Below are 26871 nucleotides of genomic sequence, written 5' to 3' on the forward strand. Positions count from 1 at the left end.
GTATTTTTCTGTGGTTGGTGTTTTTTTCTGTTTGTTTGTTTTACATAATTTAACCCTTTTTTTTGGTTACTTTTTTTCTAGTCATGTTTGAATTCCAGTGTTAAAAGCGCTGTCAGATAATAGTAGAATAGATTAAAACTACTCTACCTTTGACTGTAGTCCATTCTACAAAACCTTCATCTATCCAGGCAATGTATAACCTTTTCCCAGAATTCACTGTCAAGAAAATGTACTGTACGTAATTTTTAAAAAATGAATAAATAGGTTAACCACTGTCACATAAATGGAAAATACGGTGGTGCCTCGAGATGCAATATTTATTCTTTTCATGACCAACTGAAAACAGTTGTATCTCAAAGCATCTTTCCCTACTTAAAATTGAAATGCCATAAATTCCGCTTTATGAAAATATAGTGATAACATAATCGAACAGAATTCAAAGAATTACTTTTTGTTTACATCATCATCGTTCATGGCAAATGGCAGTATAATAGTCATGAAGACAAACAGTTTCACAGTGACTCAATAGACAAAGGATACAACAATATATTTTTGTTAGTATTCTCTGTCTATATCTGTTGCTGCACTCTTTGTGTTTTAATGCCGCCCCATAGTTCACATGTTTGTTTGCCCATCTATGGCGTTTCCCATGATGTGTCGTTTGGTTGCCCACCAATTCAGGGTGTTCAGGGTTGCCGTAAGACTGCTGAGATTGGCTCTAGCACGCCCTTGACCCTTGTGAGGATAAGCAATACACCAACATCTTTTAACTTGAGGCAGTTAATGCTTAACTTGAGGCAGCCCAAAAGATGTTGGTGTATTGCTGGTCTAATACCAACTGTCCTTCTCACCCTCATGCAGAGCTTTCTCTTGTCGTGCTAGTGCCCTCCAGTGGTGGTTCATTGCTACTACTTTTTTAGTCTGAGGCATGGGGCGCTTTTCACAAGGGCTCTCCCAAAAAAACGAAATGTTTGTTCAACAGTAAACATTGCATCAAAGCCATTTTCAATACTTGATGTTCACCCCCACCCCCCCAAAAAAACATGCAAAAAGTCATTTGTGACACTTATGCAGTACTGTATGTGCAAAAAATCTTATGATGCAAAAGAGAATATGACATCATTGTAGTCTGTGTAGGTTTTTACAGATAATCGGATGAAACGCAAATTAATCAGCAGACTTAGCCTTCAATAGCTTTATTTGTATTTATTATTATGGCACTTTTTACATGTTTACACATCCCAAATAACTTTGAGGCTTCCATTTGTCCTATTACAGCATTTGAAGACCAAAACAAATGTTATATTTGCGATGAAGTTACCTTTTTTTTAAGCAAATTAGCATACCAACCAAAAATAAAGAATCCAGTTTGTCAGATTTTATTGCATTTTCAGGATGTGAGCATCATTATTTTATGAATCATCAAATGAAACCAACCATAACAGGTTTAAAAATGTTCATAACCTGTGAGGCAACCACTATTATAGTTGTTTTTTTTCAGGACAAGATGCAATTTAGTCATCACTTTTTGATTAGCATTCATCGCTAATATTTATCCGTACCTTGAGCTGTTCAAGTAAAATATTAAAATAAACGGCAAAAAAATATTAGTCCATCCATACAAACAGGTGCAGGCTCCAAGGGACGCCAAGGTAAACACTTTTCGTTGGCACACCAGGAGTCACATGTACATTATTTACATTACATACGCAAGTAGACATGCAGTTCCTTGAAAAGAAGCGTGTGGAAAAATAAACATGTCACATTCTGTTGTTGTTGTTGTTTTAGTCTCCGGGAAGCATTCTGTTTGTTATCTTTATTTATTACAAAACATGCTACTTGATCGACTCGAACTGGAGTGGTGGTAAAGCTGAGTGCTCCTTCATGCCAGGCAGCAATTCATTAAGCAGTTCTTCAAAGCAAACCTGATAGATGTGGCGTTCAGGAAGTGGCAGATTTTTTGCAATTTTGATTCGGTTCCCCGCCGATTCCTGCACTGCAAGTGCAGCAGACCCTCAAGTCCGAGAAGGATGGCGGTTTGTGAAGTTTTTTTTTTTTTTTTTTAGGACCGGACCCAGCTGAGAGGCACCCAGAAACAATCACGCTCCAGTCTTTCCAAAATACTCCGCAGTTCTGTGCAGGCACTGGCAGAGTCCTCCTTGATCAGGACCCGGTCAACCAGATGTCCGTACTGCTGATCCATCTGGATGGCGGACTGGCGCATCTCTTGGAGATCCTCGTCCTGTGAAGGAAAATCCAGAGGAGTCATACACCTGTGTTGGAATCTCTCTGATCTACCAAGGAAATTCATTTTGGGTTGACAACGGGGAGCGGGAGAGAGGAAGGTAGGACCGTGTTCTGACTTGAGCTGTTGATCGAAGCTATTATGACAAACTTGAGTATCTGGCTCATCTATTCATGAAGGAACTGCTTCGGGAAACTCACCGAAATGCGACCTTGCTCTGCCCCTCCCGGCGAGGTCGCTGTGGTGCGTCGCCGTCTACTTTCGGGAGCCCGGGGTCTGACAAAAACCACGTAAGGCTTGAACTCCGCTGTCCGTAGCCTTCTCAAGGCCTGCAGCGTCAAGTAAAAACAAAAAAACATCAGAATCATTTATTCCAAGGACGATTGCGGTTATATGAGCACGAGAAACACTTGCAGATACCTCAGGCTGAACATCTACGATGCACATTTTGTTCTTGGCCTGCACGGAGCGGATGGCCTCGATACTGGTGCCGTACTGGTTTTCCTTGTACTCGCCATGCTCGATGAACCTGAAAACCAGAATCTGATGAGCAAACATCTGCATATATTTTCCAAGATATGCAAAGCCATTGCACAAATTCAGTTTACGTCACATTTTTTGCCACAATGACGCCCTACGCGGCTGCACAGTTTGCGCGTGCTTATTGAGCCGACCTTCAATTTTGTAAATTTCGATTTTAGTCCCAATAATTCGCATCACCCCCTTTCGATTCCCATAGAAAGTTTCCAACTCTGAAAATTCCTGGACTTTTGCAACCCTACTTGTTGTTGACGACATCAGTGTCAAACTGCTGCTTGGTGACAAAGTGATACTCCACACCTTCCTTCTCATGAGGTTTCTTGGGCCTGGTGGTATCTGCAAGATAACCAATAAAATGATTTCGACCAACTGAAAAGACATTTGGATTCGGGAGGCGCAGACTCACGCGGTACTGCCACCGCATAGCGATGCGGGTTCTCAGCAATCACCCGCTGCTTGAGTTCATTGATTCGCGCTCCGAGAGAACCTTCGACGGCAACGAGAAACATTCCCATTCAATTCAACCATCCCCGAAAGCATCGCTTAACTTCCTTTGAATGTTTTCCCTCAGCTTTACCGATCAGAACCACCAGTCGAGGCCTCTCGTTGGGCCGCTGCTGGTAGCGGGTCACCTCCTCGTACGTCAGGAACTCAGAGTCTCCCGGGTCAGAGCCGTCACTTGAGGAGCCTTGTCGGTCTTTCCGACTCAGGCGGAAGCTCCTGCGCAGGCCGGCTGATTCGGAAACAGATGGCATTTAAAAAATAAAAAAAAGGTAAGATGGGCACCGCACAAAAACTGTAAAGACTTGAAATTTGCTCCTGATATTCATGCATTTTGAACCGGTTCGATACCGAATGCGGTATTGTCTTAAAACAGTGATTCTCAAAGTTCCATTGGCTTCTTCCCTCTAATGGTAGATGAATTAAATGTTCAAAATGTGCCTATTGTGATTTTCAACATTTTTTAAACTCGTCAATCTTCATTCATTTGTAGATTGCAGTTCAGTTGTATTTAACATTAAAGTCCAATACATCTTTTCAAACTCGTTTATTCATGTTTTTGTTTGTACCTTTGTGTACGATATACATTGTCATTGAGTCATTATTCAAGAGCTTTTTTTTGAATTCCCTCTACTTAAGCGTGCCAAGAATGATTAAATATTACAATGGTGCACAATAACATTTTACGAATGAAATCTCTCCCTCGAATCATTTTGCCTGTTATGTTTTTTAATATTCGTCAGTATGGTGAAGTTTGAGAACCACTGTCATAGAACTAAAACTACAGGACCTGAGGCAGGACAGACGGACCCGACCCCGGGCCCCACCCCACAGTCGGGTCCGTCTGTCATCCGGACGGCAGACTACACACCCAAGGGAAGCCGGCCACCGTACCTGAATAAAATTCCCAGGAAAACACCTGACCACAGGAGGGCATCACTGCGTTACGCTTAGGAGAGACTACAACTGGTGTTAGAGCTTGACACCCCACTTAGCCTCACACGTGCACACCAGGAAGGTGAACGAGCAGCAGACGTGCCTGGTAAGAGTGCGCAATGCGTCCAACGTGGCAGGAGGGCCCTCGTGGGGTGGTGGATAAGGGTGGGATTTTGGGTGGTGCTAGGGTGGGGGGACCGCTGGAGCACTGCTGCAGATGCAGTTGCAGGCTAGGAAGGGGGGTGGGGGGGGGGGGGGGGGGTTGCTTGGGAAGGCATGGATGGGGGACTCGGCAAAGGGGTGGCTGTACGGCTCCAAGCGGGATGCTGAATGTACCGGAAACACAAATGTTTTAAGGTGACGCTAACCGGCTGTTTTGACATTACCAGTGAGAGCATTCCAGCAGGATGGAGGGAAGCGGACGGCTCATGTTTGGCTGAGGGGGCGGCATTTCGGAGGAAGGGCTGGAGTTCAGAGCCCCTTTCACGTTGTGCGCCAATGCTGGCTTTTTTTTTCTTTCTGAAATCCCCCCCCCCCCCCCCCCTACCCACTCTTACGGCTAAGACTAAGAAAACGGTGAGCAGGATGTTCTTGGACTCGCCCCAAGCCCAACATTACAGCTCCTGGCCTGCGGTCGGCGCTATCAAACAACGCATACCAAAATTTGAAAGAAATTCAAATCACGTCTTTGGCCTTGGCAATAACTTTTGAAACAGTTGACTCGTCATTTCATTGTCACGCTGTGCTAATCTCCGCCCTGTGCCTTTATTATTGTGGTCATCATTGTAGCTCTGTTCATATCAATTCATATTGATCAGTATTTCTACACCTTGGAAACTATTCAGAGGGCCTTTATCAAAAAGATTAATTGGGAATGTGAGATACAAAGCGGGCTTGTAACTTTTCCTCATTTCTGTAGTAGTATCAGAGGCATACGAGGATGGTTCATTGTTGGCCAAACCCGCCTTTTTGCATGTGTCAGTGGTCTGCGTGAAAGGTACTCTCAGATGCAACATGGCAGCTGTAAAATGGGAATAATGAAAACTTCGGATTGATGTGTAATTTTTAGTTTCTGCAAAATTGGCCTGTCTGCGCTTTGGTTCGCCTGTGCCATTCACACAAAATCCTGTATTGATTTCAACGGGGCTCGTCAGCGTGTCTGCGGTGTTAAAATATCTCACCCATATCTTTTACTATTTGCCATTCACACGGTCAAGTTCAAAGCAGATTATTTCTCCAAATTATAAATCATATGATTGAGTTCTAAAACCACTTGATGAGGAACCGGTTGGGTTCCTTTTTTCACACTTCCTCTGATTGTCTGATAAGAAACCAGCTTGAGGCCACACGGTCGGGACATCAGCAACCAAATTTCCACCAATCAACATCATTTGTTATTCTACCCGCACGCTCGGTACCTTAATGCAAGCATCCGAAAAAGGGCTACGGTACAAACGCCAGAAATTGTTTGGTGGAAACTGGGTTTGAATCCATCTAGCACTCTAATCCTGGACCCTCCAACAGCAACCCTCAACCCTTGCAGCCAAACATCCGGGACCTCCCCCAGGGCCCGTTGCATCGGGGGAACCAGCCAAGTGCCATGACGAGCAAGATTAGCAGAGTGTATGCGCTCTCACCTATGTACTGTCCATTGAAATAGCCCTCACAGTCACAGTCGTCTGTATAGAGGTAAGCAGGGAAAAGAAGGGATGGGTAAGCGACACGGGTGGAGGGCACCTTGGAAACAATTCGGAAGAGGCGGGATCGGAATAATATCGACAGAATGGAAAATTGGCGGGATGGTGCGACTTCACCCAAACAACACAGAAAAATTCATCTACACCCAGTTACAGGTGGGACAACATCGATATGACGTGTATGACATCTGGTAGCACAATGGAATAGTGGGAAGCACATCTACCTCACACTTCCGAGGTTCTTTTGAATTCCTCCCACATTCCAAAACGATACAGTATCAGGTAACGATACCGAGCGATATGCATTTGGTCAAGCATTTTTGTGCCAACTTTTCCTTCTTCACGTTCATAGACATTGTGATGTATTTCCTGCCATCTACCAGTTATTGAGCGGCGTAGATTTCTGGCGGTATCAAAATGATCGCAGTATCGTTACTCCGCTGTTGTTCCTACCCCTTATCTAGATGATACTCTGTACGCTCATCTGTGACATGATGGAAGTAGACTATGGCACACACACACACTCACACACAACGTTATACAATATTATTACTATTATTTAGGTGGGGTGAGGCATTAGACGCTAATAGGTGTGGAAATATGCACGCCAAAATGCCTTTGCCTTTAAAGCCATGACGATTGCGTTTGTACTCACCTTTATCGCACGCTTGATCGTCTGAGACAGTAAAGAAGACAACATATAATACATGAGAAGAACAACAACATACAGTGCACATGGCGTCACAATGCTAGTCCGAGATGAAGGTGATTTTGGTTGGTTTCTAATGAGCAGAGAGGCAGTCTGACATTATCATTTTGTGCGAACTATGACTATTATTGTTTTAAACAGTTTCATGTTAGACTGACACATTTGGCCTGGAGTTCATGGAATGTGTTTAGCCCTGTTTAATTTTGTCGGGTGATGACTGGTGGAGATGTTGATGACTATGTTAGCATCTTGCAATGGCCGCTAGCTATCGAGTAAATGAAGCTTTTTATTGTTTGTTTGTTTGTTTTTACAGATTCATGTTGGACTGAAAACTATGCCTCAGACGAGTCGTTCAGCATCATAGCGTTTCGGTAAGTTTGTCATGCTAGCCGCTAGCAAATGAGTTGAGAGTGTTTTTAACAGATTCATGTCTAAAAACAACAAAAAAGACTTCACTCTTTTCTATGTTGTTTTATTTTGTGTTGGACTGGTTAACTTCTGTTGATACTTAGTTTGATGTGACAAAAATCCAAATTGCCATATGCTGGATTTAAGGCGATAAAAGTCACGAGTGGGGGGAAAAGCAGCGGTCAGGCCCCCCAGCTGGGGCAGGAGCGGGAATTAAGATTGGCAGAGTGGAGCTGCCATGTTACTAAGCCACGGTGGCCTCCCCCCACTGCTGCTCATAATCGGATCGCCTGCTAGCTAACATCTCATGCTCTCCCTCAACCCCCAGCCCACACGGATTGAGCCACCGCACACCTGGCTGCATGTTCATAGACCCCCAATGGACCACCATAAGGAAGCGGGAAAGTGACCTATTTCAGCAGTCATCGTGACAGATAAGGATTCATTCATGTCATTATTAGGTCATATTTATGAAAGGTGTGGGAAACTTACAGGAAGGCGTTTTGGGGGACTTGGGATTGGGGAGTGTGCCCACTTTCATCCTGTATGCCAACCGCCTGGTAAGGAGGAAAAAGGGAGAAGCATTTGGGGCATTTCGGGTAGTGATGTATTTTTACGTCGAGGCGGCCGTGATAAATAACAGCAGTGCAGGAAAGCTTAGGCTACAAAGAAAGCACAGAACAATACGCACGGTTGCTTACCTCTCCTGGAAGTGTTTGGACGGGACAAGTCCAGCGCGCAGGTTGCTGTCACCCACTCGCTTGGCCTGCCACCACGTAGGGTCATCCTGGGTCACCACCTGCAGGATGTCGCCACGTTTGAAGGGAAGACCGGCCTCCTGGCATGGCGTAGCTTTGTCCTCCAAGGGGATGTAGTCAAACAAGGCTCTCAAGTACACCTGGGTGCAGTAGAAATTGATGTATCATGTTGAAATACCGCCATCGCTTTGTCTTATTGGAGCTTGACCCGGTCCGCGTGGTGTAATTGGGCCTTTATCTTATAAATCAGCTCTTTGGCAAGCTACCCGTCATGGAGGCTCACCTTGCTCTCCCTCAGTCGGTCTTCCTCTTTAATCGCGGGGATGATCTTCAGAGTGATGGAGCCCTGCGACTGTGACTGGATGGGAAGACGAAGAAGGAATCATTCGAATCAGAGGGAAGCACGACCATCCGTCCGTTTTGACTCACCAGCAACTGACTGATCTCGTCGGGCCTCTTGTGGACCACCGAGACGCCGTTGACTTCCCTGAGTTCGTCTCCTACATGGACCAAACCTGCAAAGAACCACAAAGATGACAAAGATGGGATTGATCTATTTGCGTTGACGTCTCTGGATGGTCTCTTTGCTGCAAGGAAACCCAAGTTGCTAAAACCCTCGGGAGACTCGATGGCGTATTGTAACGTATGCATCTTTCTTTTCATTCTTTAGCCGTCTTCAACCTTCAAACGCATCTCTGTGCCTTTTATCATTCGATAGCGGTATCGTCATTATCGGTCAGTTGGCTTCCAAAATTAGCTACAAAAAACAGCAATCGGATGAATAACGGAGGCATGAGCAAATCGTTCGGATGCAAATTCCATTCCAAATTGTCAGGAGATTAGTAAAAAGAGAAAATGTGCTAAAATTAGACAGTGATGTGCAAAACAAACAAGCTGCTTAACAAAATGCCTCTTGATTAGATGAGCATTGGGTTTCTAAAAAAGGGATTCTTCGGATTGGGGATCACAGATAGCTCGGGTTTAGGTTTTGTGTTTGAAGTTAGGATGGAGGGATGGGGAATAGTGGTCGGGGTTATGGTTAGGAATTAGTGTTGTAATCGTGTTAAGAGATAGGGGTAAGGGATCAGTGGCATAGGTTTAGAAGTTAGCAGTGTAAGGTGAGGGATAATGATTAAGCTTGGAGGCTAGAGGGGTTCATGTTAGGGGAAGGGGTCACCTCACAATTTACCACTTCTGTCCGCTGCGCCCCCTCTCATGATACGAGCCACAATTACCGCCCCAGTGGCCTCGTCCCTCCTGATGGTGGCGCCCTGAGGTGTCGGCACACACGCGGTATGCGATTAAAATCCCATCCGTGTGACTCTTGATTGCACCATTTTTCATTTTGGTATGCGTCAGCACTGACCAAAGGTTCTTTGTTCTTTACCAGACGCACAATCTTCACCGACTCCTCCTCCAGGTCATCATCGTAGTCATCTGGCAGGGGCGGCAGGACGGGATCGAAACTCTTCTGAGCCACCGTGTCGTGTACGGACAGAAGGGCCTGGCAGTGTACCACAACACCGCGACTTCAATTACAACAACAAAAAGTGCATCTATGATTGACACGTGAGGAGACTAATGACAGGTGTGTTACATTGAGATGCGGTGATGTCAGCAATTGCAGCAGCTCCCTCTCCTCCGTGTTCATTGGGCGACTCTGCAATTCGTCTGTCACCTGTCAGTCACAAGCACACGCAAATGGGCTTCCCGCCAAGCTCACTCAGAATTGAGTGGCCTGTGAGTGGTGAGCGGGGACCAGGTCAGCACTTTTGCCAGGGCTGCAGGATGCTGGCCCCTGAATGAGATGTGCCTGGCGATGACTCTGCACTTTTTTTTTTTTTTTTACAGCTTTCAAACAGTTCTTGTAATGCTTCTTGGATGGAGACCACTCAGGGTTATTACCTCCCCCAAGGACATTATTATGTCCTTTATTATTATTGTGTACGTGCGCCTCCATGGCCATGTGTGAGTGTTTAATCGACTTACGTCTTCGGCTAGAGAGGAGACGCTATGCAGGACAGGGGTTGGACTTTGTCTCTCATACTGTCTCAACCTCTCATGGATCTGGAACAGAAATGTTAAATCATATGCCACATTGGATTTGCGTAGAGCATTTTATGTGATGTAAATATCGAATATTAGAGTGCTATAGAACAGGAAATATAGTTCATTAGATTCGTATAGGTCTTTAACTGTGGCACAAAAAAAGCGGGACGATTAATCGAAATTTAAATTACGATTTAGATTTTGGTTTCTCTTGATCTGTAAAACATTATCCAGAAAAACGATGATTGTGCAGAACGACGCAGTGCGTTTACAAGTTTCCGACGTTGTGAAAGTACCCTGAATGCACCGTGTAGATTGAGTGACAGGTGTGCGGCGTATGTGATTCTGCCGTCTCTGAGCGTGATTTAAAATTTAAGGCGTTTAATGACACACGAGTTGGAGTTTACTGCAAAAGTCAACACAAGACAAAGAGGATAACATACAAATCCTGTACAACATATGCTAAAATCGCGCGCAAATGGTACAGTCAATGGAGGAACCCTTTGAAATGCGAACAGCAACTCGCATCGACTCCAGGTGTGATTTCCGTCAAATAACGAATATTCACACCAAAAACCCGTGGAAACACATTTACACAGGTAAGACTCTACCCAAAGGCACAAATTACCCCCAATGTATGAACGAGTTATATGAATAGAGTTCAATCGCGACTACCTATGGTGTCATTAAAACGCGCAGTGATATTGAACTTGAATCAAACGTACTTGTTAGTATATTTGAGTGTACTTGTACGTTTCAGACTCGCTAATACGTTTAAATGCGTGTGTTTGCTACTCAAAATATTTTACTTCACATTGGCAGCTGTACCCTAACGTAGCGAAGCAATTTTAAAGAGTGGTGTCGTGTTCATTTATTGGTTATGTTTAAATCCTGCTGCTGCCGCTACCGATGGACGTCCGCTAACCAACACACATTTCCACGTGAATCGTGACATGGCACGAAATGCATTCCCTGAGATCCCAGGTTAACCCAGTCAGTTCCAAAACTTGTGGAAATAACAAGATAAATATGAGAGAGAGTTACAGGTCATGCTTATTCAAGGCTTCAATGTATGTACCTGTGCAAGGCATCACACTTGACAAAAATACGTTGATTCTTTGGAGGTACAGTGTCAATTCTTAATAATGTTCCTCACCTTCATCAGGTACGCCAAGCTTCTCTCGCTGAAGACATCCTTGAGGAAGACCATGTCCTCCTTGTGGTTGGCATCGGGCCTCAGTTGTGAGGTGAGCAGGGCCAACGTCTCGTGGAGCCCTAAGAGGACGGCGACGAGGAAGAGGATTAAGGAACATGATCGAGGTGGCCGAGATGACATCAAGGGTCTCATCTCACCTGCTCCTGCTGTGAGCACCGGCATGGCTTCTTTCATGGATCCTCCAGGTGAGGAGGAGGAGTAAACCTACCAGGTTTGGTCACACTTAACTTTCACAAAGTGAAAATATGAAAAAGATGAACACATAGAAATGCACGTCTTAATGCTGAAGAGCTGATGCTGAACTGAAATGTAGAATTTTTATTAATCTAAAACGTGAGATTTGATGCTGGGATGGTTTGGTTGCTTAGAGAAAACGGAAGGACTCTTGTTTTGATATGGCCCATACAGTGAAATGCCCATATTAAAATATGCCAGGACGTCTACGTCAGCAGCGCCACAAATAGACTCAGACACTCTCCGGGTAGCGATCCAACAAAAATGTACTCTGCACTCAAATCTCATTAACAGCTTAGCGGGCGGATCACACAAACATGATGGCACTCACCAAGGCATATGATTGGACATCAGATTTTCACGATCTGTCTCAAAATAATCCCCCCCCCCAAAAAAAGTCATGATGTGAATACCAACAAGGACCTCCACCAAGTCCCAACGATCATAATGTGGATCCATCAAAACACATCAAGCTATTGTATAGTATATTCCTCCCGGGACAGAGGAAAAATTACACAGAGCAGCCACTTCTCTCCCACACCTCCCTAAAAAGGCTAATGAACTAATTTCAGTCATTTGAGAAACTTCCAGAAGGAACATGAATTTGATCGTAATGCTAGCTGAACATCTTTCCATATTCTATACAGTCCAGACATATATACTGTACATGTGTATAATGATGATACCGTCATTTGGATTGCAATGTGACGTTGACAAAGTATCGTGATCGTATCTGAATAGTTTTTAGGAGATTGTGACGTTGTAGCTTCAGCGTCGAGGCCAAGTATGTTGAAAAACACCTTCTTTGTCACGTGTATCGACAAAGTATCGTGACGGTATGATGTCGCTCTTCCATACAGCTACAGCGCTACGGCATTTTGTGCAATTGTAAACGGCTTGCGTAGTGAACACATGTCACGAATGAAGCTAATCCTCTTGTTTGCGCCTCCTCGTCCTCACCGTCATCGTCATCACCGTGATCACGGTGGGGTCCCTGACAGAAGGGAGTGGTCCTTGCACCCCCGTGAACACGGCGCGAAACTACTGCACCCTCTTCCCCGCTGACATATTGCCGCTCCCCCATCCCCCGCTCACTCCTCCACCCTAGCCTCAGTCCCTCATCCTCCCTGTGCAGTATCACGCCGCTCTTTGTCGCCGGCAGATGGAGGACACAAAAAAAAAGGGGAAACAGAGGGATGAAGGGATGAGGGAGTGTTCCATCTGGCTTGTGGTAATGGCGTTAAAAAGGCTAAAAACATGAAACGAGGTGTCCTACCTTCTTCCGCTCCTTCTCTCGACGTCTGCAGGCACACTGCTGCCTGGCTAGTCTTCCTCCCCCCGCCTCCTCCTCCTCTTCTTCCTCCTCCTCCTCTTCAGGCTGCTGTGGTCACAAACCTGCTGTGCACTGCCCCCCCCCCCCCCACACACACACTTTTTTTTAATGCCCCCTCCTTCCATATCATTTCCCCCTCTGTCGTGTGTTTTTGGTTGTTTGTTTTGGATTTTTTTTTTTACGCATTTTGTGCATGCAATAACTGGATAAAAATGCCATGGGCACCCTCACCCTGTCCCAAATCAATCAATAAATCAGTGTATATAAACACACACACACTTTTTCACATGGTAATTATGGGTGTTACCATCTGGACTGTCATATATCTTCAGCTAGACACAAGCTAGACACAAGCTTGTTTTTATTTGAGCGAGCACATTTCATGGGTCATGTCTCTAATTCAAAGCTGGAACTCTATTGAAAATATATTTGGTTTATACATAGATATTATATGTGAAGCATTGTGCTACTATATTTTGATACCAAGGTTTTATCATAATATAAATTCTGTGTCAGTGGCCAAGTATGATGTCACATATTGTGAAAGTACAATATGGCTAATTTGGAAAAGTATGGTATCGTGACAATACTCTCGGATCTTTTTCGCGTCTCGTTAGTCCCGGCAGCTCGATGCCGATTGGATTGCATTCCTCTTTTCCGGATGCTCAGACATCTCCGATGACTGCTCAAAATGGATATTGAGCGATCGGTCGAGCCTTCTTGACATATGATATAGATGCACCATTTTCTTCATCGAAATTGATAGAAGTAGAGATAACTCTGCAAGCAATATTCGAAGGTAGATTTTGACACTAACTGTCATAACCGCGGTGCAATAAAATGACGAAAAAGTAGATCGCCCTTTTTAGTGTTGTGATTTAATCCAGCCGCATTTATAATAAATCTGAGGTTTGGGAACTGATCCACAAACATAAATACAGTTACATGTAGTATGTCAGTATGACTTGGTGGCTGAGATTAGGTCAGATTTATTGTAGACATCATGCGGCTTTAGGAGTGGGTTCCGTGTTTAAGTACGTGCCACGGCAGATGCCAGCCACAATCAGATGTGCATCTGCTCTGTACAACTTCTCCTCTTACAAGCAATAAACTAGAAACTCTTGTTATGCACCCAAAACAGAAGGGTTCTGAGCAATTATTTAGCAACCTGGCTTTTTTTTTTTTTTTTTTTTAGTCATTTAAAAAAACTATTACACGTGTCCGTTTTTTTTAAATTAAGAGATGACTACTGTTTGAATTTAAATTATTTATTCAGCTGATGTGCAATTATTTACAAAAAAACTGTACACACTTATAAAACACAAATAAAAGAACAGCAGTATGATGACAAAAGTGATAGTTGGCACACGCACCACAAAAAAACCCCAACATAGTTCCCATCAACGTTCCAATATGTTTTAGAGTGCTGAATAAAAATAAAAAAAATTAAAAATCCCTTCACCAGCATTTAGAATGTGGAACCAGCCCTTATTTTGTCATTATGGATTCTTATTGTAATCATAATAAGCCACATTCAATAAACCATTGCTTGAACAAGTCATGTCGCACAATTCCAATTTCAAGGCGACAAGGAAAACAAAAATCACCAGTGACACCTACTGGCCACTGTTAGCATCGCTCGACTCTGCACAACCGTACATCGTCACCCTCTTTGATTTAAAAAAAAAAAAAAAAAAAAAGTTTTAAGCGTCCATTGAAAGGTGTTGGGAGAAGCTGTGTCAATTTTTCTTGTCGTCGCCTGGCAGGAAGTAGGGGTTTTCGTGGCCTTGGACCAGGTACGTGTAACGTGACGGATTTTTACTTGTGAAGGTCTTCATTCTGTCCGGGCTGAGATCGTACGATCCTGACTGAAATGGCAGCGAGAGCAGTCGATGTGTTAGTCACAGCTCTCTCACAGTCACACACATAGCTGTAGACCACCACCACCACAACAACTACGCGGCTATAAGCTCACTAGCACCACCACCATCTCTTGAGATCCCGTCACCATATCTGTAGTCCACACTAAGACCACCAGGAAGGATGAAACCTTACCTTTTTCCATCCTTTCTGCTTCGGAGGAAAGCCCTAAAGCGATACATCGGGAGTCAGGCAAAGGAGGGGAGCATGGGCGGGAAACCAGCTACGAGCCGTACTAGCTACTACTTTAGCTACCAGATGACATTGTCGTTACAGTACATTTAAACATTAACTGCAGAAAAGAACGGCAGGAGCCTGAGGCTTAGAGATAAACGTCTTAGTATCATGATACAAAATACCTGTACAATGAGTATGACAATATGATTGTTACTGACTGAATAAAATCACCAGACTTTGCCAAGAACATCACAATAATATACAATTTCATCACGGTATCCGGCCAAAGTTGCTAAGATGCTTTTCTCAAGTTACCGATAGTATCGTGATACAATATCAATTGTATCATTTGATATTATTAGGACCTTACGCAAAAGTTACCAATAATCGCGTGATGCACGACTATCACGATACCAGAGTACCACGCTACTTATTGTCATGATACCAATGGCGACACTTTGCCAGCGATGCAGATGTTATGGTGATATTTGATACCGCTCGTGACAAAATTGGGATCGTCACGTGACGAAATCCATACAACAATGCGAGGCCGAGGGCACAGTGACATTCATTTCAGTTGACCCCGGCGGACGGTATCTGACAAAATTACAGCGCCATGAGATTGATCAAAGTGGATGGATTGAAGTAGTAAGTTACTTTAAGAAAACCTTTGCCATGAGTTCTCCTTCACTGAATAATTTTATATATCAATACATGAAGATGCGGCACTGTGGATATTATAGCTGTTTTTTTTTTGTTCTTCATCATAGAGAGGCCTCCTGAAAGCCAAGAGCGGGGCTCACCACGCCATTGCCGTGATGCCGTTTGTCCATCATCTCCATGGCAGACGCAGCGTCCCAGGTGGCAGCGGTGGTAGCGCGCGGAATGGGCGTGATGTCGACAGGCCACGGCTTGGTCAACTCGCCCACCGAGTACGGGCTGGGGTCACTGTACTCCGCCTGGTTGGCAGAGCACTTCCACCTACCGACGACGGAGAAGGTTATTTATTATTTTGGAGGTGTTTTGCTAATATTTTAAGCTGACAATTACTGTGAATGTCCTTTCACATATGATGTATATAATTAATATGAGCATTTCTGGAATTAGAATTGTACCCATGTGTATGTGTGCGTTTGCTTTTTTTTTTTGCTTCATTTTATTCATTTTTCTCAGTTTTTTCTAATTATTCTGTATTGACCAAGCTTGGCTGGGAGAAACACATCTGCCGAAATTGCAACGCATTTCTTTCGTCTACTTTTCGTTCCTGTGTTGTGCACTGCCCCCTAGTTGTGAGTAATTGCATGACATTTTTGAGCATGCATTGAATGAAGTGTCAATGGTCTCACCAACAGCAGTAAGAGAGCAAAGCCAAGAGTAAGATAAGTAGAATTCCGCCGAGAACGCAGGAGACGATGACCACCGCCAACAGAGAGGCTGCCAACACACAATTTTGTTGTCATCACTCTTTGCTCTGTGCTCACAACACACGCTAAAAAAATCGGTAATTTAGTCACTCACAGTCAGTGCAGTTGAAGCCTGCGTATCCAAAGGCACATCTGGGCGAGACAGGAAAAAAAGACATTCATTGAAATGTCCATATATATTGTATACATATAACGTGTATGTATGCCACTTTTGCGCGCATTTACTCACTTCTGGCAGCTGTTGCCCACCACTTCCTGCCCACTGGGACAAGCTGCAGAAATCCACAAGGATATTCATAAAAAGCACACTTTACACACATGCAAAGTTGTCATTTAGATGCCGCTGTTGGTGGGTGAGTCCACTTGTTTTTTTGTCATCGAGGTGATTTTGTTAGTTGGATCAGTTGTTGTCAATAACATGAGAGAATTGGTGGTCGGTGCGTTTTTTTGTCATTGAAGTTGTCGTTGCTTGTCAAATTGTAATTATTATTATTTTTCGTCATCATGGTAGTCTTGTTGTTGGTCAGACCTGTCGTTGAGGTTGTGTCGTTGGAGTCTAATCCAGTTGGTGTTGACGTGTCTTTTGTCAGCGGACTCGTTCTTGTCCATAACCTTGTCATAGCTGGTCAGAATGGATGTTCTCAATGACGGTGTCATTGATCGGCATTCCCGTTATTCTTGTTGACATATTGTGTTATTGTTTGTGAGTTCTCAACAAATCTGTTGCTGTCCTTAAGGCGTCAACATCGTCATAGATGTTGTTACCCTTGCAGCTGGTGTTGGAGTACACGGTGGAGATGAAGCCAGCTTTGCAGGAACAACCCACGCGACCATTTGCGCTGATGCACCTCGTGGTGGTCGCATCACAGGGAAGCGGAGGCTGATCGCACAGCTTCGTGCCTAGAAAGGATCAAAACAACAACAAAAGTGAGGGAACGCGATCATCGGTTTCAACGCTCGTCACGGGACGGTGTGAGCTCACCGCCGAATGTCGCGTTGACCAACAAGCCTTGGGAGCTGCTTCCGATGGCATCCTTGATGACCTGCTCGACTGCCTCCTGAGAGGCCGGCGTGTTGTCAAAAATGTTGTTGACGGTCGCGATGACGCTTCCCGGGCTGCTTGGAAATGGCAAATCGTAAGAAAAAAAAAATCCTGACGCCAGGTGGGGCCTTTTTTCTGGGAAAATAACTCACGCCAGCTGCACCACGTCGGAGCGGATGTAGCCCGGTTGACCCGCAAAGGCATCGCCAAGCTACAAAACAATGCAAATATGTATTCAATGGACAGGGAAAAAAGCCCAAATATCATTTTATGTGACGCTCGAAGCTGACCGAAGCAGAGATGTCCGCTGCTGTGTCCTGGAATGCTTTGGAAGACCTGTTCAGCATTTCTTTGGTAAATGTCAAGGAGAGTAGGTGGAGCTGCCCAGGAAACACTTGCGCTGGAAAAAAAAAAAAAGACCCAATAAGAGGTGACCATCGGCGTTTCACTCGCATTTCAAGTCTTGCTTACCACGGAGACAACGGTCGCCCACCAAGAAACTCCCGGAGAGACACTGGCAGGTTCCGTTCAGGCAGACGCTTTCAAGGGGACACTGTTCCGCGGGGCAAACTGAGGACGGATGAAAAGATGATGCACTGACGAGCCCATGATGCAACAATACAAAATCTAAATGGTACAAACCTATAATTGGACCCTTGGTTGGGCCGGGCGGGATCAGAGTGGGTTTGTTGGACGAAGTCGGGGTGAGGCCGCTTGTTGGTTGAGCGGTTGCTACATCGTAACGTTCAAAAACATGCGACAATCAATCCAAAGACGACACTCCAATGTCTGCGTTGTTGTTGTTCTTGTACCTCCTGATGTTGCCGCTGAGGTGGCGGGACTATTTGTGGTGCCGACGGGCGACATTTCCGTCGGGCTGCTCGGGCTCGCCGTAGTTGTGTCGTCGTCGGACTGATTGGCGCTTGTCGTCCAGGTTGTTGGGCCTTCGGTGGGTGTGGTGTTGTCGGACCACGTACCGGTTGCCATCAAAGTTGAACTGATGGTTGTCGAGCCGGCGGTAATTCCGGTCGTTAACGTTGTGTCTGTCGGACTCATCGGCGTCATCAGGGTGGTGCCGTCAGTTGTTATCGTGGTTGCGTCACCGTCGGTCGGAGCGGGCGTCGTCACCAAGGTTGCGCTGCCGTCGGTCGGACCGGTCGTTGTGTGTAACGTGTCGGTGTTGGTCGGGCCGGTTGTCATCATTGAGGTCGCGTCGGTTGTCGTCGGCGATGCGTCGTCGTCCGTCGGGCCGACTGTTGTCACGGAGCTCGTGTCGCCGCCGGTCGGGCGAGTTGTCGTTGAGGTGACGTCCTCGGTCAGACCCGTTGTCGTCTGTAATGTCGTGTCATTGTGGGCTCCACCGGTTGTTGTCGATAACGTTGCGTCGGCGGTCGGACCGCTCGTCGTCATTGACGTGACGGTGTTCGGCGGACCGCTTGTTGTCCGTAGCGTTGTGGCGTCGTTGGTGAAGCTGATTGTTGTGACGGATGTTGTGTCACCGTCCATCCAACTGGTCGTCGCCGACAAAGTTGTGCCGTGATTGGTCGGACCCGGTGTTATCGACATGGTTGTTTTGTCGTGTGGACCAGTCGGTGTCATGAATGTGCCCGTTGTGATCGTTGAGATCGTGACGTCGTTTCCTGGCCCGGTTGTTGTCAACACGTTGCTGGTGGTTGGACTGGTTGCTGTCGCTGATGTTCTGTGGTTGTTGGTTTGACCGGTTATTGTTGACATCATGTCATTGTTGGTTGGACCAACTGTCGTCACCGAGGTCGCACTGTCCGGGCCGGGCGTTGTGATCCAGGTTGTGTCGTTGTTGCTCATGGTTGGGAGTGTGACTTGCGTGACCGTCGTGGTGGTGGTGGTGGTGGGATCGTGGTCGGGCCAATGTGCCGTCGACGTGTCGTCCATTTGGCCTGTCGCTGTCGGGGCGGTGTTGCCGGTGACGGGTGTTTCATCTCTGACGGTTGTCGTGTACGGATTAGTTGCGAATTGCGTAGACGTCGCGCGGTTGCTTAGCGGACTGAGCGTTTCTGTTCTCGTCGTGTTTTCGCCGTTCCCGGACATTCCCGCGGCTGTGGCGGTGACGTTGTCCGAGTCGACTGCCGTCACTACGGTCAAAACAAAGATGAAGGAAGCAATCAGCAAATTGTAATAACCTTCTCTTTGTTGTTGCAACATAAGGGGAGAATTTGACAAGATGACTGACATAGTCAATATAAACGCGTGTATGTATAAATGTGTGTGTCATGTATAATCTTCAGCGATACTTTACCACATCAATGTAAGTCATTTTGTTTGATAAGCAAAAAAAAAAAAAAAAGTGTTGTTCTACTCTAGAAAGGTGAACTAAACGGAAATTAGTTATTTGATCAACTTCATGCCAGTATTTTTATTCAGACAGATTTTTTTTTAATGTCCCCATCCAACCTGCCATAACATTTACGGTGTGTATTGGCACTGTATCATTGCTGCTGCGGTTTGAATTCCGCTTACTTTGAAGGTAATCAGTTAGATCAGAACCTTTTTTTTTCCTTTTGTTAAACATTCTTTTCTCTCTTGTTGAAACCAATCTCTTCAGGAATGCGGGTGACATGAGGAAAAATATGACATTCCGAACACCTTCTGTTGTTTGACATTCCTAAAAAACAAAAAAAACAAACGTGACTCGGGAGAAGGCAGAAACAACTGATACGAAATCATCGTCATCCTGGAGACCCCGTGAGGGGATCCAGGTTGAAATTTTAACGTGGGGGGGGGAATCAACTGAGAAAAGGGGCGTCACGAGAGAAGTGCTGCTTGCCGTACGACTGGATTCTACTCTTGAAGAAAGCTATTTTCAACTAAAAAGGAAAAGCTTTCTAAAGGTTAATGCTGCTGCGTCAACGCATAGATAGCTGGAGTGAGTGAATGAAGCTCGGTAAAGCGCTTTGGTCACAGTGTGGCGTAGATAAAGCGCTACAGAAGTGCACTCCGTTGTCCAGTGTGATCCAATTGGATTTTTTTTTTCATTTGTTTAGACTATAAAACGTTTTTCGGGAAAAGTGCAATATACAACCGATTTCAAGTCCGGTACTTGCTCGTCAACGTGAACACGAATAGCAAATGCAGATTTTGGATGCGGGTCAGTATTAGAATAGCTGCATGTCAGAAGTAGCATGACAACGTGGCCGCCGCGTCGCGTGGCGACGGTCTTGTCTAGGTTACGATTTTAAAGGTGGCGCGCTAATCTGGGATCGGATGACCAGTGATGCCGATTACGGCAAAACCTCTGACACCGCGTCCGGCAGTGCTCACGTTCATTCACGGTAGCCCCGTCACGCTCTCGCCACGCCGTGTCGCCTGCGCACACGTGAAAAGGGGCCGCGGGGTACCGAAGGTTATTACATTTCACGCCGAGACTGCTTTTCACATTCTTTCCGTTCAAGGAGCTGGCACATTTTATCCTTGACTTTCAAACATAGTCCTATCACGGGGTCAGTGTTTGACTGGTCAAGTAGTGAGCGTGGTCGGTATGGTAACAGCGAGTCTTGCCGAGATAGGACATTAGTGTGTGTTTGTTCAAGTGTACGGAGGTGTGTGTGCGCGTTATCGGCACCTTTGATCTCCATATAATGGTCATAGTGGAGCACCGAGTGTGTGCTGGCGCCAATAAAAAAGGCAGCGCAGCAGGAGGAAGAAGTAAGCCTTAGTTAAATATGGAATAAATCATTTTCCACTTCCTTTAAAAGACGTTTGATTGCACATGTCGACTTTTATAAATATTGTTTCGAAATATGACAATGTTTAACTTTTAGTTCAAGGCATCAATCAATTTCATCTTCACCGAGTCAATATTAATCGCGAGCTGTACTTTATTAATACGTAACTTTTTAAAAAATAATAATTATACAGACTTGTATTTTCTCTCGTGTTTACACATGCATTACTCTTTAATCTATAACCTTTATCGTACCGTATTTTCCACACTAAAAGGCGCACTGGATTATGAGGCGCACCTTCAATGAATGGCCTATTTTGTACATTTTTTTTCATACATTGGGCGCACCGCTTTACAAGACGCAGTCTACAATGCATCCACTAGATGGAGCTCGAGGAAACGCCAACAGAATGATCTGATGTCAGTAAAACGTATTTAATAAAGCAGCAACACAGTTCAGTTAACCAACAGCAAGTTATAACACTGACTCGTGAACTTTGAACTCCCGCCGCTCTATTTCCGTGTTCAACTGCGTAACCCGATCTCCTTAAATTTGAACTCTGCGTTGTCAGCACGTCTCGAGCAAGGAGTCATTTTGGGGTCGAAATGTCACCGTAATGACCATACACAAGGCGCATCGGATCTTAAGGCGCGCTGTAAGCTTTTAAGAAAATGGAAGGCTTTTAGGTGGGCCTTTTAGTGCGGAAAATACGGTACTGTCATTTTTTTTTCAGTGACATTTTCAAGCAACGCCCGAAAGAATAGAAATAATGAAATGTGGGGCGTGGGGGGGTGTCTGTGAGAGATGTTGTTTGTAGGTGTTGTGTAATATTAACGACGTTAACCATCCGCTAAGAGGGGGCACGGGCGTCGCGGGGGCCGCCGGCGTGCAGTCGTTAAGAGTGTGTTGTCTGTGTGGGGTTCTCTCGCTGCAGATAATCCCCGCAGACACAAAAGGAATGACTGGGTCAAAGGTGCTCGACAAACACAACACTCGGGAGGGCCGGGATCAGAAAGGGTCCGGCTTTTACCCACATTCAGATCGCTTTTAATGTTTAGGAAAAAAAGTGCATGTTTGAGACGCACAATGACTCTACTGTCGAGCGCTCATCCCGCCGGAGGCACTGTCCTTTCCACTTCCCGTCATGACCGAACCCTTGTCACAAGCCGCGTTCAGGCAGAGAGCCCAGAAAAATAGAGACCCGTAACAGAATACCCAGCGTTTATACGCCGATGCCTTTTGCATAGAATTCAGTGAAGGCGGAATACAACTAGAACTGTGAAATGAGCAACAACTTGCTTTCGACACAACAGGGCGTCCGAAATGAGCGTCGGTGCTGAACTGCTTTCATGTATGTGACCTTCCAGGAGCCAAAACTGTGACAGAGTGCTTTCTTTCAGTACTTCAGCCTGAACGATTTTAAGAAAAGAATGAATTGCAATTTTTCTGGCAGATTCTGCCATTTTGATCCAGTGGACAATTTTCTTGAAATCAAGCTCCACTAGGTAACGTGACAGAAAATTACAACATACCATCAAAACATTAAAAGCTAATATTCGCAAGTACTGAACTTGACAGAAATACGTGAATAATTAATGCCCCCCTAAAAGTAATTAGAATTGCCGATTTTCATATAAACTTTAGATAACTCAGACTTTTGGGGAAAGCCTCATAGCATTTACAAATTTACTTAAGGAGTCAATTTGACCCTTGGGTCATTTCCGCAAATAATGAGCAATACATTCACCCCAAAATCTGTGAGTAGGTGAAATTGCGAATGCCGAACTGCAAACATGCGGGATCCATTGTACACTACCCTCATGTCACTGTTTGACGTACAGTATGTGCGCGTTTGAAACATGTCATGCGACTTTCAGCGGGACTCAATAAAATGGCATCAGGAAGCTTTTATGGAATCGCTTGATGGGATGGGTACACCTTCAAATTGCAGTGGGGGCGCTGAAAAGCGATGCGGAAATTTTTGTAGGCCAAAACAGAAATCACAATTTGGTTTTGATGTAACTTATCGGGACGAGAAAAAAAAAAAGACAACGTACTGTATATAAATAAAAAGTGTCCTAGTTGAAGTTAAATCTGCCGTGTTGATGAAAAACAAAACACATTTTCATCCAAACTGTCAGACATAAATGGCATCATGAAATAGCCACACTCGATTACAGGCGAGCACCCAAATAGAAGTGCTTGCACTTATACGACTCGGCCTGTCCATAAGAAAGAAGTCTGGGTTGCATCTCAACTAAACAAACAAGAGTCGTCCGCCAGTTCTGAGATCCTGCTGTGGAAATAAAGCCCCATGTGCGCTCGAACAGATGGCCGCGTCGCACGACCTCTGCAGGTATCATATCCAATTAAAGCTGGGCCAGCTACCACGTAAGACTTAGCGTCCTCTTGCACTCTAATCCACACAATTGGACGCACATAAAACAACTCCAGCATCATGGTTAAAAAAATAAAAAAACTGGAAAAAAAGGGGGGGGGGAGAAGAAATTGAAGTCACGATTGCTTGTTGCAGAGGAACGGGAAGTCAAGCTCTGTATCTCGCTACAGAATGAAAATGTAGAAGCTGCGCACAAAATGGGGAACATCAGCGGCTCTCGCTAAAGCAGAACGCGCAAGCGAGAGGAAATCACCACTTCAGGCTCACTCGATCACGCCTCAGTCAGGGGAATGACATCCTCAGGCACATGACGGCATGTGATGAGCCTCCTAACCCTAGGCGGGGAGACCGATCAATCGCCGTCAAGCGTTACTATTAGTTTGCTTCATGTTGTTTAAAAAAAGACTGAAAAAAAACAAAAAAAAATTTTTAATGACTTTTTGGGCTGCTCCATGTTATGGTAGCAGTTGTCGCTAAATATTAGCGCCGAGCACCGTTTTCCACCAATAATGGGGACTCGGTTTATTGCTTTTTTTCCTATTGTAGGAGACTCAAATAAATAATCCTTCCCGACTTGTTGGCACCGTTTGGAAATGCCAGCCACCCCTCAATGGCCCCATTCAATACGGTAAACAAATGGCCTGCGTCGCTTCTTCTTATACAAAGAAACTCAAACGAAATATTGCCGCGAAGCCACAAAGAGCTTCCACATCTGTTTAGTTTTTTTTATTCAAGATAAATGTTTCATTTTACCCCCAAATTTTTTTCAAGAAACATTTCCACCAAAGCAGTTCAGTAGGGTACCCCCCTCAACAAAAAAAAAAAAAGAATTTGGCAACCTTCTGTCGAGTTATTGTACACTAATCAAAATGAACCCTAATGGGCGAAAACACCCAAAAGTCTCCTGAATAATCAATTTGCAAGCATGCACGTGACTTGGACCGGTCCAATCGGTGGAAAAAAAACCCCCAGTAATGACCCGAATGGCTGCTTTAGTAAAATTTCACGAAAGCCGGTGATGTCATTTGCTGTCGTCAAACATTTTTCTTGCCCTTATAAATGTCCTGTAATCCTTTTTGGTTTGTATGAAAGAAAAGAGTCTATTTGCGTTAATGACATGAGTCAAACATGAGTGGTTGCAACTGGCGAAGTGCAAACACTTTGCTCATGGATTTGAAATTTTTCAGGTGTGGCTCGGTAAAAGCAACCTGTTGCTATCCACGCGGCAGAATAAAAAGCTTTGTGCTCAACACCAAGTAAAATACATTTCTGAGAACGCTCAAGTTTTATTTTAGTGTCTCTTATGCTTTTGAGTGTCGTTATGTGAGAGTTGGATTTTAAAGTGCATGCCATGCCTCAGTAACATTTGGGAAACGTTGCTTAACTATGTGATATTAGTTTATGGCTAACCTTCCTTTGGTTCGTTTTGAAATCACACTAATTTCGTGTCACCTTTTGAATGTTCCAAACATAAGTTGATGCGGCTAAATGATATCATTTGCACAAACTTTGTTTTATTGTTACCTATATGTACATAAAAGCATCCGTGTGGACAATGCGAGTCGTGTCCTGGACGTAATAAAAGTCTGTTGAAACAACCGGACAGGTCTGGTTTAAGATATTTATCACATTTACTAATACTTTCAACCAGGTGTGCCGTAGGAAGCAAAACCGTTTTACTTAAACGGTCCCAAAGTTATGATTTACGAAATGTAACCTATTTTTGTTCCTCTAGGGCCAATGGTCCCCAACCACCGGTCCACGGGCCGGTATTGGCCTCAAAGATAGATCAGTAATGAGTAACAAGGTGATGAGTGATTGGTTTGCTCTATTTTGAGATAATTACTGATTTCTTTGTTCCATACCAATATTTGTCTGGTAAAAATCTCTAGCTTTTAATGGATCAAAGACAATATGCCGCGTCACAAATGCTCTTCCACAGGAAATCACAAGGCAGAATTAACCTGTTGCCCTACGTGTGAAACCCCCCAGCCCCCCACCCCTCACACACACACACGCACACACACACCATTTTGTGTGGACCCCGAAAGCAAATAGTGTCTACTTCATGTTTCTTTCCAAATGGATTTTTCGTTTCCCCCTCCGAAAGTCTGTGCCCAAATCAAATTTGTTTTGTATAGATGCCCCCACCCCCACCCAATTCCCATTAGGGTTTAGAACATTTCATTTTAAATACTGTTTGAGTTGATGCCATCACATCTTTGAAAATCATAACAGTTTCCGATTCACATCTGTTTTTGTTTTGGCTGTACACTCCATGACTTCGGATTTTAAATTCAGTTTGCTTTTAAACATCTGTATCATAAATATTCAATACAAGGCGTATTTGTGTATAACAAACGTTTATAACTGAAATGGAAATGTAGGTGATGATACATTTTCACTAGTTTGATGTGGCCCGTGCTAAAAATGGGTTTGGCACCCCGATATAACATAATAATAATAATAATAATAATATGTTCAACTCAACAGGCCCAAATTTAACAGTATTTAATATGTCAGTAAATTGAGAATTAGTATTTTGTTGTTGTTGTTGTTTGGTAGTGTACCGTGAGAATTTACATCCAAAAATACACGAATTGTTTTAATAAAAGTACTGATATTAGTTTATGGTGGAAATAATATCCTGTCCAGTTGAAGCCAACACACAAAGGAACGGAACACGTGCTATCGTTTCTTTTTTTGCTTGTTTTGTTTAAACAAAACAAACAAACGAAACAAACACAAAAAACCCGATGTAATCGTCTTGAAATGTGTGCCTTAGGAGAACCCCAAAAGTGGCAAGTTGACTCACCCACGACGGTGACCGCGACAAGGAGTGAGCTCAAGACATGCGGCTGGTGCAACAGCATGGTTCCGATGGTCGCGAGTTTCTGCGGGTGTGTAACGCTGGGCAGAGGCGTCTGCGAGTGCGTGCTACAGGTGCTTCTCTCCCAGGCAGTCCGAGGAGGCTCACTCCGGGGCACAGTCTCTTCCCCCCGCTGTGGCATTATAGGCTTTGCTGGTGCGCCTTCCGATTGGACCACCCTCGCTGTCAATCATCGTTACCCGCCCGAAGCTTCCGCCCACTCCACCCATCTGCCGGGCTTGCCAATGGCGACACACAAAACGTCTACTGTACAATCAAGTTCTATTTTTAACACGATTGTTTGCCCCGCTTTCTCTCACGCTGGCCGGCCGAGCAGGGAAGCCACAAAGGCGACTACCCGACAAACTAATGTCAGTTGTCGCAGCGCCAGGGAAACCTCCCGGGTTAAGACCGCTAAAGACAGTCAAGCAACTTTTAGCCTCCTCGCTAATGTTAGCGTGTGCTCCTTTTTGCGCAGGTTGCCGCCATTTCGTCATGATTGAATGCAAGTTCCCTAAAACACAATTAGTATAAAAATGTTTTTGTAAGCAGCAAAAAAAAAAAGTGTGCGATAGTTTGCATGTAAATTGAGTGGTCAGAAATCCATATTTTAACTGTGTATAAGGTATTTTTACTCTTCACCATATTCCCTCCCCACATCAGCACTATTATTTTCCTTACCTTCTAAAGTAAAAAATAATAATAATCACAAAA

At 44.7% G+C, this 26871-nt stretch overlaps 2 protein-coding genes and 1 long non-coding RNA gene across 13 annotated transcripts; 1 reads left to right on the forward strand and 2 right to left on the reverse strand.

Moving 5' to 3' along the window:
• Positions 1–1180: 1180 nt before the first annotated feature.
• mpp3a (MAGUK p55 scaffold protein 3a) lies at positions 1181–12657 on the reverse strand. Of its 8 annotated transcripts, none has more exons than XM_086132133.1 (20): positions 12570–12657; positions 11197–11286; positions 11000–11118; positions 9784–9861; positions 9392–9472; positions 9161–9298; positions 8984–9065; positions 8224–8309; positions 8078–8152; positions 7738–7934; positions 7529–7593; positions 6575–6595; positions 5860–5901; positions 4181–4246; positions 3363–3518; positions 3192–3272; positions 3028–3121; positions 2666–2774; positions 2446–2574; positions 1181–2242 (listed from the first exon to the last, which is right to left on the reverse strand). In XM_086132133.1, exons 2-20 carry the CDS (start codon positions 11231–11233, stop codon positions 2063–2065), a joined length of 1836 nt encoding a protein of 611 aa, XP_085988259.1. In that variant the 5' UTR covers positions 11234–11286; positions 12570–12657; the 3' UTR covers positions 1181–2062. The 8 variants fall into 8 exon arrangements, with proteins under 8 accessions (XP_085988259.1, XP_085988264.1, XP_085988261.1 ...); XM_086132138.1 differs by having other exon boundaries at positions 11000–11090; positions 11208–11286; positions 12570–12656; XM_086132135.1 differs by having other exon boundaries at positions 11197–11263; positions 12570–12640.
• On the forward strand, positions 2162–26871 carry LOC147192682 (uncharacterized). 3 transcript variants are annotated; one of them, XR_015103145.1, is made up of 9 exons: positions 2162–2345; positions 2425–2535; positions 3357–3558; positions 6942–6999; positions 7365–9087; positions 9185–9382; positions 11009–11244; positions 15494–15722; positions 26074–26871. It is a non-coding gene; the product is annotated as an uncharacterized LOC147192682 (long non-coding RNA). The 3 variants fall into 3 exon arrangements; XR_015103144.1 differs by having other exon boundaries at positions 7365–8437; XR_015103146.1 differs by lacking the exon at positions 2425–2535 and having other exon boundaries at positions 7365–8437.
• On the reverse strand, positions 13879–26299 carry LOC147192683 (uncharacterized). Of its 2 annotated transcripts, XM_086132130.1 has the most exons (14): positions 26104–26299; positions 18002–19300; positions 17832–17921; positions 17661–17759; positions 17480–17589; positions 17342–17400; positions 17130–17263; positions 16913–17047; positions 16377–16419; positions 16242–16279; positions 16070–16157; positions 15527–15704; positions 14682–14714; positions 13879–14494 (listed from the first exon to the last, which is right to left on the reverse strand). In XM_086132130.1, the coding sequence occupies exons 1-14, from the start codon at positions 26297–26299 to the stop codon at positions 14366–14368; spliced, it is 2631 nt and encodes an 876-aa protein (XP_085988256.1). In that variant the 3' UTR covers positions 13879–14365. The 2 variants fall into 2 exon arrangements, with proteins under 2 accessions (XP_085988256.1, XP_085988257.1); XM_086132131.1 differs by lacking the exon at positions 14682–14714.

Source organism: Hippocampus guttulatus, chromosome 16 (genome assembly GCF_054856545.1).
Source record: "Hippocampus guttulatus isolate MCC_2025c chromosome 16, RoL_Hgut_1.0, whole genome shotgun sequence".
Lineage (NCBI taxonomy): Eukaryota > Metazoa > Chordata > Actinopteri > Syngnathiformes > Syngnathidae > Hippocampus > Hippocampus guttulatus.